Source organism: Perna viridis, chromosome 2, assembly GCF_037379345.1.
Source record: "Perna viridis isolate PV_CMFRI_1.1 ecotype Kerala chromosome 2, ASM3737934v1, whole genome shotgun sequence".
Lineage (NCBI taxonomy): Eukaryota > Metazoa > Mollusca > Bivalvia > Mytilida > Mytilidae > Perna > Perna viridis.
In genome coordinates this window covers 62,148,726-62,166,196 of record NC_142446.1, presented here as the reverse complement: position 1 = coordinate 62,166,196, position 17,471 = coordinate 62,148,726, and the positions used below count along the sequence as shown (strand labels likewise).

The 17,471-nt window shown below is 32.7% G+C and overlaps 1 protein-coding gene across 19 annotated transcripts in view; it reads right to left on the bottom strand.

Moving 5' to 3' along the window:
* The window catches only part of LOC148626375 (uncharacterized), a 51,216-nt gene that overhangs the window by 20,354 nt on the left and 13,391 nt on the right, over positions 1-17,471 (bottom strand). For 16 of the 19 annotated variants that reach the window (XM_088570313.1, XM_088570321.1, XM_088570325.1 and 13 more), the window contains exons 3-8: positions 12,968-13,097; positions 9,204-9,309; positions 7,487-7,623; positions 6,557-6,684; positions 3,171-3,297; positions 615-1,496 (exon numbers count right to left, since the gene is read on the bottom strand). In XM_088570313.1, coding sequence (XP_088426439.1) covers positions 615-1,496; positions 3,171-3,297; positions 6,557-6,684; positions 7,487-7,623; positions 9,204-9,309; positions 12,968-13,097 — 1,510 coding nt within the window. The other 3 variants (XM_088570331.1, XM_088570332.1, XM_088570330.1) reach the window with 3 other exon arrangements.

The window sequence follows — 17,471 nt, the reverse complement described above, 5'->3', positions numbered from 1 at the left end:
TAATTAGAAAAGAAAAGAAAAACAAAATAAACAAAAAAGTAAAGACAAGGTCATCAATGCCAACATGCATAAACATTGCAAAACTTTTAAGCTTAGCTTGTGAAATACATTGCTTATCACTCAGTAAACAGTTGCCAACAGTACATGTATATTTTGTGCTTGCTTAGAAGTTACATGACCTAATCTGATAACTCTTCTATCACTAGATTCTGTGGTTTCAAAAAGTCAAATCATAAGATCTTGTGCTATTGAAATTTTTTAAAAATTTATCTTAGAAATACTTTATTGCTATCTATATTCTATAGAAAAATTAATTCAAATTATTGAGGCCTGAATCATTTACAATTGATGTTTTTTTTTTACATTAGAAGTTTGTTTTACTTATAGAAGATTCATTGAACCTGTATGTTTCTTAAGATATTGACAGCCTTGTTCTTGTCAACTTGCTACCCAAAAGGTTACATTAAGATCTTTACATGATTTGAAGAAATAAAGATCCTACAATAACTACTGCCTAGCAAAAATGACAGCAATTGGAAAAGGTAGTTTTAAAAAGTAAAACAAGATTTGAAGGGAATTATATTCTTTATGAGGTCAATAAAAGAAACACTGACCCTGGAGATTTCATCGTCCATGCTGTATGGATTACTTGGTGTTTGTGGTGTAATCGGCATGTTGGGAGAATTTGATCCAGTAGAATAACCACTATAGGATGGTGAGTAACCAGGACCTGACTGATAATATCCTGGAGTAGGTGTTTTAGGTGTCCGTGGTGAGTTTGGACTCGGCTCTGGACTCAATTCAGCCGGGTTGGTAGTAACAACTGGTGGTGGTATAACTCGGTATGGTCCATTTTGCCCACTTGAAGATGTATACTGAAATGATGCATGTGGTGACTGTGAATATCGGCCTGGTGGTGAAGTGGGCGACAATGTATTTGATTTAGAATCTGGTTGTAGACCAGGGTTATGATACTGACTATTGATTGGATATTGTCCATTGTAAGCATATTGTGAATTGGAAGCTGATGAAGGCGAATATGGAGATGGATGCCTTCCTTGAACAGAATTAGGAGCCTCGCTGTTCCGAGAATAATTAGCACTATACTGTGTATTAGAATTATAGCTTTGTGAACTTGTGTAGGAACCCTGTCCATATATTTGATTTTCACTCGATGAATTAGTAGATGTCCGGTGAACTACAGGACCATTAGGAGAAATTCCTTGGTAATTTGCACTATTATATTGCCCAGCATTATTATTACTATTAAAATTATTGCCATATTGCCCATAATTGTTTGAATTATGCCCATAAGCATTTGATGACATTTGCCCATACGCATTCTGTGAAATACTGGTTTTTACTGGTAATGATGAGGGGCTAGTATAAGCTTGAGAAGAAGGCTGTACATGCCCATTCATCGGGGGTTGGTGATCTTTGTACGCTTCAGCAGATCTTGTGGCAAGCATTTTGGCTCGTTCAGCATCACTGTTAGCCTGTTAGAGGAACAAACAAGAATTCAAGAAGCATGCATACACAGAACTGAAAAGCTACAATAAGTACAGTGGTTCAGGTATTAGCTTCCAACACTCCATACAACTTTATGATGACAATAGGCTATTCAAATAGACGTTTGTTTCATGGTACTCAGGCCTTTTTTCATGAAAATAAATGAAGAATAAATGCATTTCTTTTAACCTTTTATTACCCCTAAAAATGATGGGATTCTTCTTATATTTTGATGACAACAATAAAAATGATGAAAGAGGCGTTTTTGTTTAATTTGAAAGTCTGAAAATAGGTAAGGGACAGACTGAGAACCAAGAATTTTTACTATGTATATGCACTTCAAAAGAAAATTCAATTACAAAAAACTGATAAATAAAATTGACCAAATTACAGGTAAGTTTATCAATTTTTTCTTCATGTGTGAGCTGGTTTTCTAAGCAACAACCAACAAAACACAAAATAACTAATTTTACAGAACTAAAGAGTTATCTTTCCCATAGAAATATTGACTAAAATCTGGATAGTTGGAAGTTAACACCTATATGATACAACAAAAGAAGCTATCAAATATAACTTTCAGCACATATCACTTCATCGAACTTAGGAGACATCAATAGTACTATTATCAAAGAAGTTTTTCTCATACATAAGATTTTCTACAAAAAAGGGTATCATTCCACAGTTTTTGACATGAGACACTTTTACCATGCATACAAAGGACCATGCAATGCAAGAGAAACTTATTATCGTATCTGTTGCTTTCTGTTATTTTGAAAGCAGGATTTACTTATTACTTCAAGGAATGGTATAACTTATTCACAATATCTTGAGGTTAGTATTATATTGGAATTATATATTACTGAAGCACAAGCCTGAACTTGTAAACAATGCTATTTAAGTCATAACATAATTTGGCAAAAAAAGTTCTTAAATCAGAGATTTATTACTAAGCTTCGGAAGATTAACATTTAGTGTTTAAGCTTCAACACAAGACTATAGAAAATGTCAGTTTCTACAAGCAAATATAAGGACACTTTTATATCAGAAATATATGTGATAGCTGTAGCAGTACCACTAATAATCTATAGTATACTGGCAAATTAAAGTTGTGACCAATTTCACATGAAATTCATGAGACTTTTTCACATTAAGTTCATGTTATATGCATTTCACTTGACAATCACATTAATTTTTATTAGAAGTTCACATGACAATCATGTTAATATTATGTGAAGTTCAATGAACAATCGCATAAATGTTATGTGAAGTTCACTTGAATCTCATGTGAAGCTCATTTACATGAATTTTAATTGAACAAAATTTGCCTGTGTATGCTATATCATGTGCTGTTTTACTCATAAAACAGGGAATTCGAAAGCCTACCATTTTTATCATTGGCTAATAAATTGATCACATTTTTCATGACAATACCACATTACAAAATGTGAACAACCAGACTGCTTTCAAAAGGTATAGTTAATACCCATTGAAATCAGATGGCTTTTAGGACTAGATCACAAACAAAGCCTCGGATTAAGTAATTCTGCAAAAAAGATATTAAAATCATACATATATACTGTGGCCTTTATATCAGTAGAAACAAAAATAGAATCAGACAATTGATAGGTAACACAATCACATCAACTACAACAGTATACTACCTCTGATGGAGACCATCCACATTTCTCTATACTATCTGTGGTACTGTAACCAGAATCACTACTCAGCACTGTGTGACGTTTCCATTTCTCTGGCGGCGACTCCAGGATGCTACTGAAGTCGGTGGTCCTACAAACAAAAATATAACAACTTGCCTTGTAAAAGGCCTTCTGATCGGTTGGGTCATTTCCAGGCAATACTCACCAGGTTATTTAGCATCAACTAGTTTACTTTAGTACTTTGATGACATTATTTAAGTTGACTGTTCCAAAGTATCTCAAATTAAAAAATGTTTTGAATACGGATCAACTCTTGTTTTGGATTGGAATTGATTTGATTAAGTTATAGCCTCTATAAAAATGCTTAGCATAAACTGCCCCAATGTCACTCACATAATAAAACTAATGCTAAGGGTTTTTTGGTGATGAAATAAGTAGGCCATGTCTTAAGAAATTTTTCATCCAAAGACTAAATTCAAATTTTGACTACCGTATCTACTTGAGTATAAGTTGATCTGCTATAAGTTGGACCCCCTCTTCAGCCAAATATTTCTGGAACGTAGCCATGACCAGATTATAAGTTGGACTGATTTCTGACAGTTGCATCTCCAACATCCCTTAACCTTAATTACAATGAATGTACCTGTTTGTTTTGATAACTTCAATAAATATTGAAATAAATAATTCCAAGCCAGAGTTGTTTTTATAGTAATTAAATTCTTGACAAGCCATGTGGATTGTTTTGATGCAGCACATTTTCTCATTCATTCTAATTTTGGTACAACTAATAAACCAAATTAAAATCATAAATGTAGTGAACAACAAAGAATAAAACAGAAAGTTAATGATACTGTAACAACTCATTTGAAGATATTTAAGTAAGTTAAGAGCTTTTATCTTTAAGAAAAAGAAATTCATAAAAAGAATGGTCATTACCAACTAAACAGTTTATAACTTTTGTCATGTACGACCATGCATTACAACAGATCAAAAATCCAAACGGTCATTTTGTTAAGGATGCCCTTTAAAACAAAAATACCAACTTTCAATGAATTCTGTAAAGTAGTTTCTGAGGAGAAGATTTTTTTAAATAATAACATTAAGAACAGCAAAAAATGTCCAAAAAGGGCAATAACTCCAATATAGGTCAACAGATTTTCACCAAATTTTGACCACAGATAGATCACATCATGCTAAACACTTACACCCCATGTCAGAATCAGCTAAACCTAACGGTTTTGGAGATAAATGCGAAAAACTACTGTCTGACCTTTATGTCCTATTTTTAGTAATGGCAGCCATGTTTTTCAACGGATCAAAAATCCTCACATCAGTTCTATGCATGATACCCCAAGAAACATTATACCAAGTTTGGTTCCAATTGGTCAGATGGTGTCAGAGAAGAGGAGTTTTGAAAGAAATAACATTAAAAATAGCGAACAAGAAGCTACCAGGAGCCTGAATCGCTCACCTTCTTGAATTTTGCCTTTCAAAGGCAATAAATTAAACAAGAAGTTGTCCAACAATTTTGACTAAAGAAGTCTTTGGTAGGACTTTCACAAGATCTTTTCAACAATTGAAGGTTTCTTTTAATCTATCACAGTCTGCAGGATATTGACTGAAAACTATTAAAAAAAAGTCATTTTTTCCCTTTCAAGGGCAATAACTCTTACAAGGAGTCTGAAGACTTTTGTAGTCCTAATTATATGAATCATTTCAGCTATTGAAAGAATTTGGATAAACCTAACTGTTTAGGAGATATATGTGAAAAACTACTGTCTGACCCCTATGTTCTATTTTTAGTAACGGCAGCCATGCCTTTCGACAAATCAAAAATCCCCACATCAGTTCTATGCAGTATACCCCAAGGAATATTCATACCAAGTTTGGTTTCAATTGGTCAAGTAGTGTCAGAGGCGAAGATAGATCTCATCATGCTGAACACTTTTACCCTTGTCAGAATTCAGTTAAAGCTAATGGTTTAGGAGATATATGCAAAAAACAACTGTCTGACCCCTATGTTCTATTGTTACTAATGGCTGCCATGTTTTTTGACGAATCAAAAATCCCCATATCAGTTCTATGCAGTATACCCCAAGGAACATTCATACCAAGTTTGGTTTCAATTGGTTCAGTAGTGTCAGAGAAGAAGATTTTGGAAAGAAATAACATTAAAAATAGCAAAAATTGTTGAAAAAGGGCAATAACTCCAACATGGCTTAAAGGATTAAAACCAAAATTTCACAGGAGATAGATCTCATCATGCTGAACACTTTTACCCGTGTAAGAATTCAGTTAAACCTAATGGTTTAGGAGATATATGTGAAAAACTAGTCTGACCCTCTATTTTCTATTTTTAGTAACGGCAGCCATGTTTTTTGACGAATCAAAAATCCCCACATCAGTTCTATACAGGATACCCCAAGGAACATTCATACCAAGTTTGGTTCTAATTAGTCAAGTAGTTTCAGAGGAGAATAGTTTTGTATAATTGTAAACGACGACGACGGACGCCAAGTGATGGCAATAGTTCACATGGCCTTGGGCAAGGTGAGCAAAAAATGTTGAAAAACGGCAGTAACTCCAACATGGCTCAATAGATTAAAATGAAAATTTGACTGCAGACAGATCTTATCGTGCTAAACACTTTTACGCCTATCAGAAATGGGCTAAACCTAACGGTTTTGTAGATATATGCGAAGAACTACTGTCTGAGGCCTACGTTCTATTTTTAGTAATGGCGGCCATGTTTTTCAACGGATCAAAAATCCCCACATCAGTTCTACGCAGAATACCCAAAGGAACATTCATACCAAGTTTGGTTCAAATTGGTCGAGTAGTTTCAGAGGAGAAGAGTTTTGAAAAATTGTTAACGACGATGATGACGGATGATGACGGACGCCAAGTGATGGCAATAGCTCACGTGGCCTTCGGCCAGGTGAGCAAATAAAATCATTATTGTGGCAAAAAAAAGACTAAACAGTAAATATTCTTTTGCTGCATCATATTTTAGCTGTAAAAGGTAGAAGATGAAGATAGTGTTCCTAAAACTGACATTTACAATTTAAACATTGGGGTAAACAGCGCCAGTCTGGCTGTTCAATGTTAGTGTCATGCTCATGTCAATTATCAAGCTTTTGACATTTTCAAGCTGAAAATTTTAGTTCATAGTCAAGGTCTTGTCTATTAGTCGGATCCCTTCCCAATAGTTAAAAATTTAGTCCTACAAATCCAACTTATAGGTGAATATATATGGTAAGTACTCTGAAATAATCCTTGTAAAGACTTTTTAGAAAACTTTCAGGGTTTTGCTGTACAAATAATATTGGCCACTTGTAGCTTGTAAAAGATCCTGTGTCACAGAGTGTGCCTAGCAAATTGTGACTTACTGTACAGGAAGTGACTTTCGAACAAGTCGTTTCATTTCAGCTTCATTCAGAACACCTCTATTTCTATTTTCCTTTATTGCTTCTATTTGTAAATACTTCATAATGTGTTTCCGTCCTTTAGTGCATAGCTGGAAGAAAAGAAAAAATTCAACATCAGTTAAAAGTGAAAAAGTTCTTCTGGGCATAGCTAAAATTAATGCAATTTTTAGCTCTTAAGTGTGTAGCTAAATGTATAAGTTTACAAGGCTTTAGAGCATAACTGAAATCAATACGATCTATTGTTTATTTTGGTGTGTAGCTAAAATTGAAACAATAAATGCCTAACCTTCCTTTTAAGTTCCATTAAAATCTATACAGTGATTTAGGAGGAGTTGCACTTACAAAGTTTCAGCTTGTAAAACCCTTCAATTTGATTATCTACCTTATAGGCATCAGAAAATATTATTCCTTCAAACACATCTACCATATAGTATACCTTCACTCCTTATCAAATCTAATAATAATCCACAGATCAGTTTAAGATATGTGCCCACTACACATGAATACAGACAAATGGACAGACGGTTCCTATATTGCTTAAGTAAACTTTGGTTATTGAGAGTATAAGATGACAATGCATCATGATTTATCATGATCAAAAGCCAGAGGAAGCTATTTCCTCTACATGTAGTAAAATGGACTACATTCTTCAATAATAAAGTTGTAAAGGGATACCCACTCCTAGATATTACTTACATGAGCAGGTGACATGGTCAATGGGTTATTTTTACTTACATGAGCAGGGGGCATGGTCAATGGGTTATTTTTACTTACATGAGCAGGGGGCATGGTCAATGGGTTATTATTACTTACATGAGCAGGGGGCATGGTCAATGGGTTATTTTTACTTACATGAGCAGGGGGCATGGTCAATGGGTTATTTTTACTTACATGAGCAGGGGGCATGGTCAGTGGGTTATTTTCTAGCAGGATTTCTTCTAAAGTTTCTATTTTTCTGAAAACTGTGGGTATAGTTGATATTCTGTTGTTGGAAAAATCTATCTTCCGTAAACTTAATTTACTAATTTCTGAAATATAAGAGAAATAAATATCTATCAGGTAATTAACAACATTCTGGATTATATATTAATATTGTGAATTTTCTATGTTTATCTATTTAATCTATAAACCTTAAGATTCACACACCAGTACATATAAAGAGACCCAAAAAAAACATGTCAGACTTCTCATTTCATTTCAAATTAATCATCAATGGCTTTGAAACACATCTGAAAAAATTATTTTACTTCACAGCTGCATGCATCTAAATTCATTATTCTGTCTGAGTTATAAAATCCAATTGTTTTGGCATTCAAATAAATCCTCAAATTGATATATATATATTGTTTAGACTTATCCATACTTTCTACTTCCAATTTTGAGTATTTACAGTCTATTTTAACATGCTTTTCCTGTTTTTCAGTTATTTCATCAATTTCTGTCTGACCAAGTTTTCAATAAACAAATATCTCATAAACTGACACTGTATTTTATAATCCTAAATATACAAAATCATACTTATCACTTAACCAGAAAACAATTCTAGGCAAATCATTTTACCTGGCACAATATGACAGTGTATTTTTTAAAATTGTCCAAAATGGTATGGATTTTCATGCTTCCCATCTACAAATTTTAATTATCACAAGAGCCTTGATCATGTATACATTTTTAAGTATGCTCCTGTATTTGTTTATGTCACATAAATAGTTTCATCTATATCCTGTACCTTCTCATATACCTGTAACTATGACTTACCTATGAGTAATTCTGACTTTATTTTATACCTGTAATAATAACTTACCCATGGGTAATTCTGACTATATTTCATACCTGTAACAATAACTTCCCTATGGGTAATTCTAACAGTTTATTTCATACCTGTAACAATAACTTACCTATGGGTAATTCTAACAGTTTATTTCATACCTATAACAATAACTTGCCTATGGGTAATTTTTAGTTTATTTCATACCTGTACCAATAACTTACCCATGGGTAATTCTGACTATATTTCATACCTGTAGCAATAACTTACCTATGGGTAATTCTTACAGTTTATTTCATACCTATAACAATAACTTGCCTATGGGTAATTCTTAGTTTATTTCATACCTGTAACAATAACTTGCCTATGTGTAATTCTTACAGTTTATTTCATATATGTAGCAATAACTTACCTATGGGTAATTCTAACAGTTTATTTCATACCTGTAACTATAACTTACCCATGGGTAATTCTGACTATTTCATACCTGTAGCAATAACTTACCTATGGGTAATTCTTACAGTTTATTTCATACCTGTAACAATAACTTACCTATGGGTAATTCTAACAGTTTATTTCATACCTGTAACTATAACTTACCCATGGGTAATTCTTACAGTTTATTTCATACCTGTAACAATAACTTGCCTATGAGTAATTCTAACAGTTTATTTCATACCTATAACAATAACTTGCCTATGGGTAATTCTGACAGTTTATTTCATACCTGTAACAATAACTTGCCTATGGTTAATTCAAACAATTTATTTCATATCTGTAACAATAACTTACCTTTGGGTAATTCTTACTGTTTATTTTATACCTATAACAATAACTTACCTATGGGTAATTCTAACAGTTTATTTCTACGAACATTCAATGCTTTTAATGACTTGAGATCACCAATCTGTGGGGGCAGCTGAGCTATTTCATTGCAACTAACATCCTGAAAAGGACAGTCAAACTTCAGGAAAAATTACATTTTACCATTATCAATACATTAATATGTAAACCGAAGACCCTTATTCATTCTATCTCAGTCATTATTTACCACTGTCACCATAGTAACAATATACATTTATTCAAATATCTTCCTATGCATCACAAAATGACCTAACTCAACTATGCCCAACCATTTCTGTAACAAAAGTTTAATTTTTTGTTTTCTTATCATTGTTACAATTTCCAAATCACATTAGAGGGACACATGTCCCCTGAACCCATGTCTGATACTTTACTTAATATTTATTTAATATCTACCACAAAACTTTAGAGACCAAACTTCCTGACAATATGCAAATTTCCATACTGATACAGTGAACCAAAAAGGCAATACATCAAGTTTTCTTGAAGAAAAAAACCTAAATATCTCATAAATGAATAGATAACGACGATATTGTCAGGGCATGATCTAGGTACAGAAATGGAGATTTAAGTTGGCAAGAATTTTTTAAAATAGTTAAAAGTCGCCAGCTTGCATTCTTTTAAGAGAAGTGAAGTCGCTGTGAAATTTGAGCAAACAGAGATAACTCTACCTCTTCCAGGTAATAAACAACCAAAATGGTGGCAATTTTTGTAACAAAAGAGAAAACTTGTACTGGAAGAAGTTCACTTAATTATCATCAGTTCCAAACAATCTAGGGAATATTTCACCTCTTCAAGGTACATTTACAAATAGTGACTTCAATTGTTTTAAAAGAAAATTAATAATTGGTAGGTTCAGCTTGGATCACAGTTATGTGTATGAGTGCATGTGGGTCTGAAGTGACACTTTGTTTTGATAAGGCCAAAATAAAGATAATTAAGCTAACTATTATCACTTATAAAAAAAAATAGGGAAATTTATTGGATAATAAACAACCATATCAAGATGCAGTCATTCATTTATCAATTTAAATTATAACAATCAATTATTTGAAAACAATCCCACTAAACAATGTACATGCATGTCTGTACAGGTTGATTTGTGCTTTTAATCAGATAACAATACAAGTGTACTCATTACATTATCAAAACAGAGATGATTTAAATAAATTATCTTCCTTTTTTTTCAGGAAGAGACCACATAAAGGTGCAGACCATTCTTTAACTTTAAGAACATGTCACTATTATACATGTACATTTGTACATGTACTTATTCATTTGCAAGTACAGAAAATGGAATTACAGTATTAAACTTATCTTATTTGTTTATTATTTATTAGAATACATGTCCTTGAGATACAACTTAATATCAATGGGATAAAATATTCTAGCAGTGAAGTATGATTTCTCCCACATTCCAAACTCACTTCTCCCTATCAATCTAAAACTTGCATATCTTTAAATTGTGATCTAACACTGCAAAAAGTTTCATGAGAATCCAGCAAGTAATACAATAGGAACAAACTGATGCAAAAAGATGTCATGAACTTAGCAGGACAAAACAGTAATGTTCAGAAATTGCTTTCCCATATTCATGTGATTACACATGACTTCCTTAAATGGGAAAAAATCAGCCATATATGTTGATCAATGAGAAATAAATGATCAGCTGATATACAAAGACTAAAATTGTTGGTGAAATCTTAAATGTTCAAAAACATAATCAATTTTTAATTTGACGATGAAAAATTTCACTGTAAATGAAAACAGGAGAGACATACAAACTGAATGGATTAAAATACTTAATAATAATCTGCGGTCAACATAAAATTCCATGATGATGAATAAAAAACAGGGCCTAGCATTCAAATAAGTACTAGTCTTGGACCCTCAATTTCTAATGCAGATCCATTGAAATTTCTACTACTTAGGACCTGGACCTACTATACTTTATATTTACTCTTATTGAAGACATTTCACTTTTTCCTTGTGAAACTTTCGTTTAGGGTGCATAAAAGTCCACTACCCCATAGTGTCATGACAAGGACCAAAGTTATAAAATTTCTAGAATTTACTCCCAAGAATGTAAGCTTGAACAATGCTCAACACATCAGCTACATCTGAGAAAAGAAGTAAGCAGTTACCGGTACATATGACAACCTTCAGCTTAAACATAAGATTCTCTGGACTAATGAATATATTCAGCTGTTAAAATCATGAATGTTTATAATTCACATTATTTACATACATGATATATTTAATCTAACTCAATATAAATCACATACAATCAATTTAACTAAATAAAATTGGAAAGATTAGACATCAGTCGTATACAACAAAACATCTTTCATTAGAATTGTGATATGGGCTAATCCACATCGTTTCTGCAGATAATAAACAATTTGAATAGAGAATACAGGACACCAAGACCTTCATTATGCCTTAATCTCAGGGCATTTAAAGAAAAGAACTTCAAGTTTGTTTTTTTTTTTTTAAAGCATTGCCTGCATGTAGTTCCTTTAATGTTAATGTATAGGGTATTAATTGTTCCAAAATTTGTCTTAAATTTCCTTTTTCATAACAACAACTTTAACAACACCCAAACTTGACACCAGTATAATGCAAATCAACTTTTTTATAGAATTGTTTTTCTTTCAAATGTTAAATACTTTCTAAGTATTAGTTAACAGAATGATTTTTTTTTCAAGCCAAAAATGTCCTTAATGCTCCTATTCCTTTCAAATCTGAGACAATAAGTTTAGTACCTATAGATACTTGTCTAACAATGTATACATATACAATGTCTATATACAATAGTCTTTTCAGATCAGGGACACAAACAAATTATGTAAACACTGTCAAATTGAGACACTCTTCAGCTCCATTTAATTTCAGTATGTTATTGAATATGATTTAATTTCTTGTATGGTAATAAGGACATTAAAAGCCATATAGAGTAAATATTTCTGTACCATTAAAATGTCTCCCTGGACTGTTTAAAGTAAAATGAGAATGTTTTGATTTGTAAGGTAGATATTGACCTCATGAATTTTTAATGACCTCCTTTATAATTACCGTACATGTATGGTAAAGGCAGATTTCATGCTATATGCAAGGATTCAACACATTTGGTTTTAAAGAGAAAATGAATAATGCTACAAATTTATAACCTCAGTTTGAACAGAGTTACAATACTAAGATAAAAATCTTCAAACTGCCTGCAGCAGGCTTCTTAAATTTTTACACTAAGTATTTTATATATAGGTGGCTGAATACATGTAGTGGCCCATGTTTAACTTTGAACACGAAAAATAAAATGCTTCTTTGGGTACAGCTTGATGGGACCACTGATGTGGAACCCTGAACAGTAGGGGCAAGTATGGACACATTATCCAAGCTTGATACAGCTCTGAATTTGGATTCCCACAAAATGTATAAGATAAGATTTTGAATATAATAATATTGGCCATTTTTGGTTCCTAATTCCTAATACCACAAAAAGTTTAAATGAGAATCAAGTTTTTTTTTAGATTCTGGTAAGACTCTAAACCAGATAATTTTCAACTGTAAAGTAAATGAAGATAAGACTATGTATCCAGAAAATGTTTGGCTGTACACATTCTACCAACAAGGACATGGAGTCAGAGAATTTCCCCAGTACTGAGTAAGTACATGGAGAGACAGACAACTACTTAGATAATGAAGTCACTGATTACCTGATCACCATTAAAGCTACTTACTATTTCCATTAATTTCTCTAATACACCCATTTCTTCTGGTAATGATATCAGTTTATTGTGACTAGCTATTAGAACTTCCAGTGAGACGAGCTGGGAGATAAAAGGTGGTATAACAGCTACCTGGTTCCGACTGTAAAGAGATGAGGAGAATGGATTACATAAAAGTTCTCAACATCCTAAAATGTATGAAAACTTTACACGATTTGATGTTAACAGTCTGTGAACCTTGTCCTATTATGCAAGTTGATGAAAATTCAATTTGCCCCCCCCCCCATCCCCCCCTAAAAAAAAAAAAGGTTGTCCTTAGGTTAATGCTCATTGAATAATACGAGATTCTTTGGTACTCTACAATGAAATATAAAAGGTGCAAAGTCAAGATTATCATCTTCCCCTTCTCATGTAAAACACTTCGTCAATTAGAACATCAACCTCTATATATGTATAACCTTGAAATTCTAAATGGTTCTATTATACCAAATTTTGTCACAATTTATTGATGGAGGCTGATTCTATAGAGTTCATGAGGGTATTACAAACAGACAAATGGAGGAATAGATGCATTACTATATCTTTCTACAACTTAGTTGACAATGAGGAATATAATAGCAAAGACTCTGGAATAAATCTATAAACACAATTCATGTTTGATCACCACTTTAGTAGTACCCAGAAATTAAAATAGATCATGCTTCCTTGCCTTGACAATTCAGCAAATAATACACTGTCTGCCAACATGCCTATTCATTCAAGCTGAACATATACTTCCTGCTAAGTGGATATAGAAACCAATGAATATGATAGTATAACAGATAATTTTAACTGAAAACATGCTGTTCTCAAACGAAAACAAATTATTATGATATGAATTCTTTAAAATGTAGTGGAACCTATATGAATTACCTTGCTATTGCACTGTTTAGACAAGACAGACCTAAGCATGTTAATAATTAGGATGACACAACTTTCATTTCAGCAAATCGAGTCACTCTAAGTGTGGCTAATTGATGTCATCTTGATAAAAACATCTTCTGATCATTAAGCCAGGTCAAGCACCATACTTAATCATACACTCTCTACTTTTGACACCACAAATCTTTAGAATTAAGATAGTTTTAATTTCTTAGAAATGATAGCATTACTCTGGCCTAAACACAAAGTCCATCACTTAATGCTACTAAAATCTTTAACACAAGACAGGAGGTCAGTCATTCATGTCAAAACCCCACCAAATTCACTTTACTTTCTAATTCTGAAACAGTTACAGATCAGTTAGTAATTCAGTTGCTCTTTTGAAAATTGTACATGGTTTTTAATTTGGTTGATTTTAAGTGGGAGATGAATAAATGATTTTCTTCAAAATACATATTTACCTGTATAAAGAAAGTACTATAATATGTAAAAGTATAGTGTGAGTAGATTGAAAAAAGCATCATTTGTTCAGTGGGTTTTTCTGACCCATGAATCATCTTTTCCATTGGCAGTGCCTGATTTTTAAATGGATTAGTACTTACAAGACAAAAACTTACATACAGAGTGTCTATCTGTTTTAGCCACATTTTAGCAATTCAAGAATTTTTGTTCATTCACATTAATATTTCACCTCAAGTCAAACTCAGTAAAACCACAGAATTTGGCTAAATACAGCAAAGATCTATAGAGGATGATTGCTTTATATATTGTACTAAGAAGGTTAAAAAAAACAGCAGTCTTGAACAAGACAATTAAGTTAAGCTATCAACACCTTGTAACAACAAGACCGCCATCTCTCACTCTCATACAAAAACATACAAAGAAAAACCTTAACAAAAGCCTAATGTAACACAGGAAAACAATCACCATTGAACCAATTTACTTCTCCATTAACACCTTATCATCCATCACCTGAGATAATTACATACTTGGTAAATTGGTATATAAACACCTTTAGGTCATTTTAAGGCTGTAACATTATAGACAGGAGAAGTTTGATCACCATAAAATAAAGGAATTCATTTTCTAAATCTTTGTGTTCAACGAGTATGGTCTGAGAAACAAGGGGTCACACATTGTGTGATTTTCATGCTGTTATTAGTCCATAACTATAAGCTGATAATAGAATACAAAATTATCACAATCGACATCAATCACATTAAATGTTGCCTTCTTCACAGATATGGTATTGTGTCTTGGTGCACTGACATGATATTTCATGTTGCATACCCAACAGGTCATTGATACAATATACCTTCTCAAACAGACCTATAAAACATGATTATGGTCAGACAACCTGTCAGAATCTGATTATTCTACTGATTAAAGTTGGTTTAGTGCAGAAATGGTTGATAATCAGCTGGAGCTAATGTCCAGTCAGCATACATGTATTTAAGTAAAATCAAATAAAAGCTTTATAGACAAAATGTCTACTAAAAGTTTCTTGGCATTTCAGAATGTTGATATAGTGCTTGAAATTAGCCAGGACCACTTGCTAATGGCCCCTAAAAGTTGTGACTAGGAGTAGTACTAGCAGACCTGGTGAAATCATTTTTCAACCTGTTGGATATTTGGTCCAGCAACTAACAAAATCTGCTGGACCGAAATCATTTCTCTGATCCAATTTAAATTTGCCTCGATTTGGACGCCATCTTTAAACCAGATTGAGGCATGTCTAATAAAAAAAAAACGTATTGGACATCTGGTCCAGAAATCACACAAATTTTACCACACTGTTGGCTAGAAGTACCGGTCATGTCCGACGAATTTTGCCATGACTGTAGTAGAGTAAAATAAGAATTCCATACAACTGATTTCTAATTTCTTGCAGATCACCATCAACCCTTCCATAGATCCATTAACATCTTACATCCTAGGACATCACTCCAAGGAGAAAGGTCAATTAACACCTTACAGGACATAATCTAACTTAATAGATTACTATATGTATTTCCATAAATCCATGTTAGTTATTTTCTGATTTCAGGAATTATAAAAATACATAGATTGGCGCTTGTGATTTTCTTTGTTTAATGATTTCTTTAAGCAACATTTTTATCTACAAGTTTTATCATAAAAATCTCATTCTCCATACATTGTTACATTTTCAAGTCAATTGTTAGCAGAATCTATTTTCTTTACTTTTGAGATAACGGTTATAATGCAGCAAAATAACCAGTCTGTAAAACCATCCCACCACACACAAGAAGCAATAGAGAAATATAAATGTAAAATACAATATAATGAAATATACAGATATAAATACAGCCAGAGTGTTACAAGATCAGTTTCAGGAATTTTTAATATGAAAATAGTTTTCTAAAGAAGACAAGCTTACATACAGCATCTACACATGCAAACATGAAATGAATCATTAATATCTCAGGGTTCAAATTAATTATAACATGAAACAGATCTTTAACTCAGGAACATCTTTCGTTTCATTTTATCTACATACATACATGTACTTATAGCAGATTTATTCCTCTCCCATGACGTACATTGGCATGATCAGTAAGCCTTATTGTCTTCTAAATAAATCATACTGATCAGTTCCCATCATTTTACAAGGGATGTGAACTTATCTACAGTTTATTCATTTACATATTTAACTTTTGTATAATTCTTTAAGTATCTACCTGAGAATAAAAACATGCAATCATTGCTTAAGATCAAAATAGGTTTTTTATTGTTTTAAAAGTTTCAACAGTACTTTTCTGAGAGGTTGAAATTCTTCTGGATATGGGCAGTCTTTACAGTTAACTTTTAATCTACATGTATCTACCTGAATATAAACACATGCAGTTATTGCTTTTGAATAAAATAGGTTTTTTATGTCTTGTTTTAATGCACAACAAAACATTTCTGAGATGTTGAATTCCTTCTCAAATTAGCAATTTTTGATCCATGGGCAAAAACCATACCTAGGAGAATTATCTATATATAGACTTCTGGCCTGTGAATGAAATTTTAACAGGCCTACTAGTGTTTTTACCGGCCAATGGGCATAGGACTATTGGTTTATCGTCAGGGCGGCTAAAGTTGCAGCAGTTTGCTTTCAACAAGTCTGTTGGAATGACTGAAGACCATGTGGTGACCTGTAGAATTGCCTGACATTGGATGGGTGTCTGTCACATTGGCAATCATACCACATCTCCTATGGCAGTACATATACTACTACTATTAACCGCATTTTACAACTTCTATAGAGAACTTTACAGTTTCAGCTTTCAAGAAACCTCTTACTTAAAGGAATTTCTAATCCTGATATAATTTTTTACTGTTCAAAATGGGTAAGAAAAGGGAGAGAAAAACCATGAAAAGAACAACTAATTTCAACCAGGAACTAGAAAACAGACCTGATTATTGAACTTTGAGCTTGAAGGATTCAATTTACTTCTTATAAACTGACTAGATTCTGAAGAAAGCTTATGTAGCTTAGTTGCCACGGGGATAACCAAAGTTCTCCTGACAAAAAAAAAAAACTTGTCCAACTAAATCTTTTCACTCATAGGCAGTGTGTACAACCAGTGGG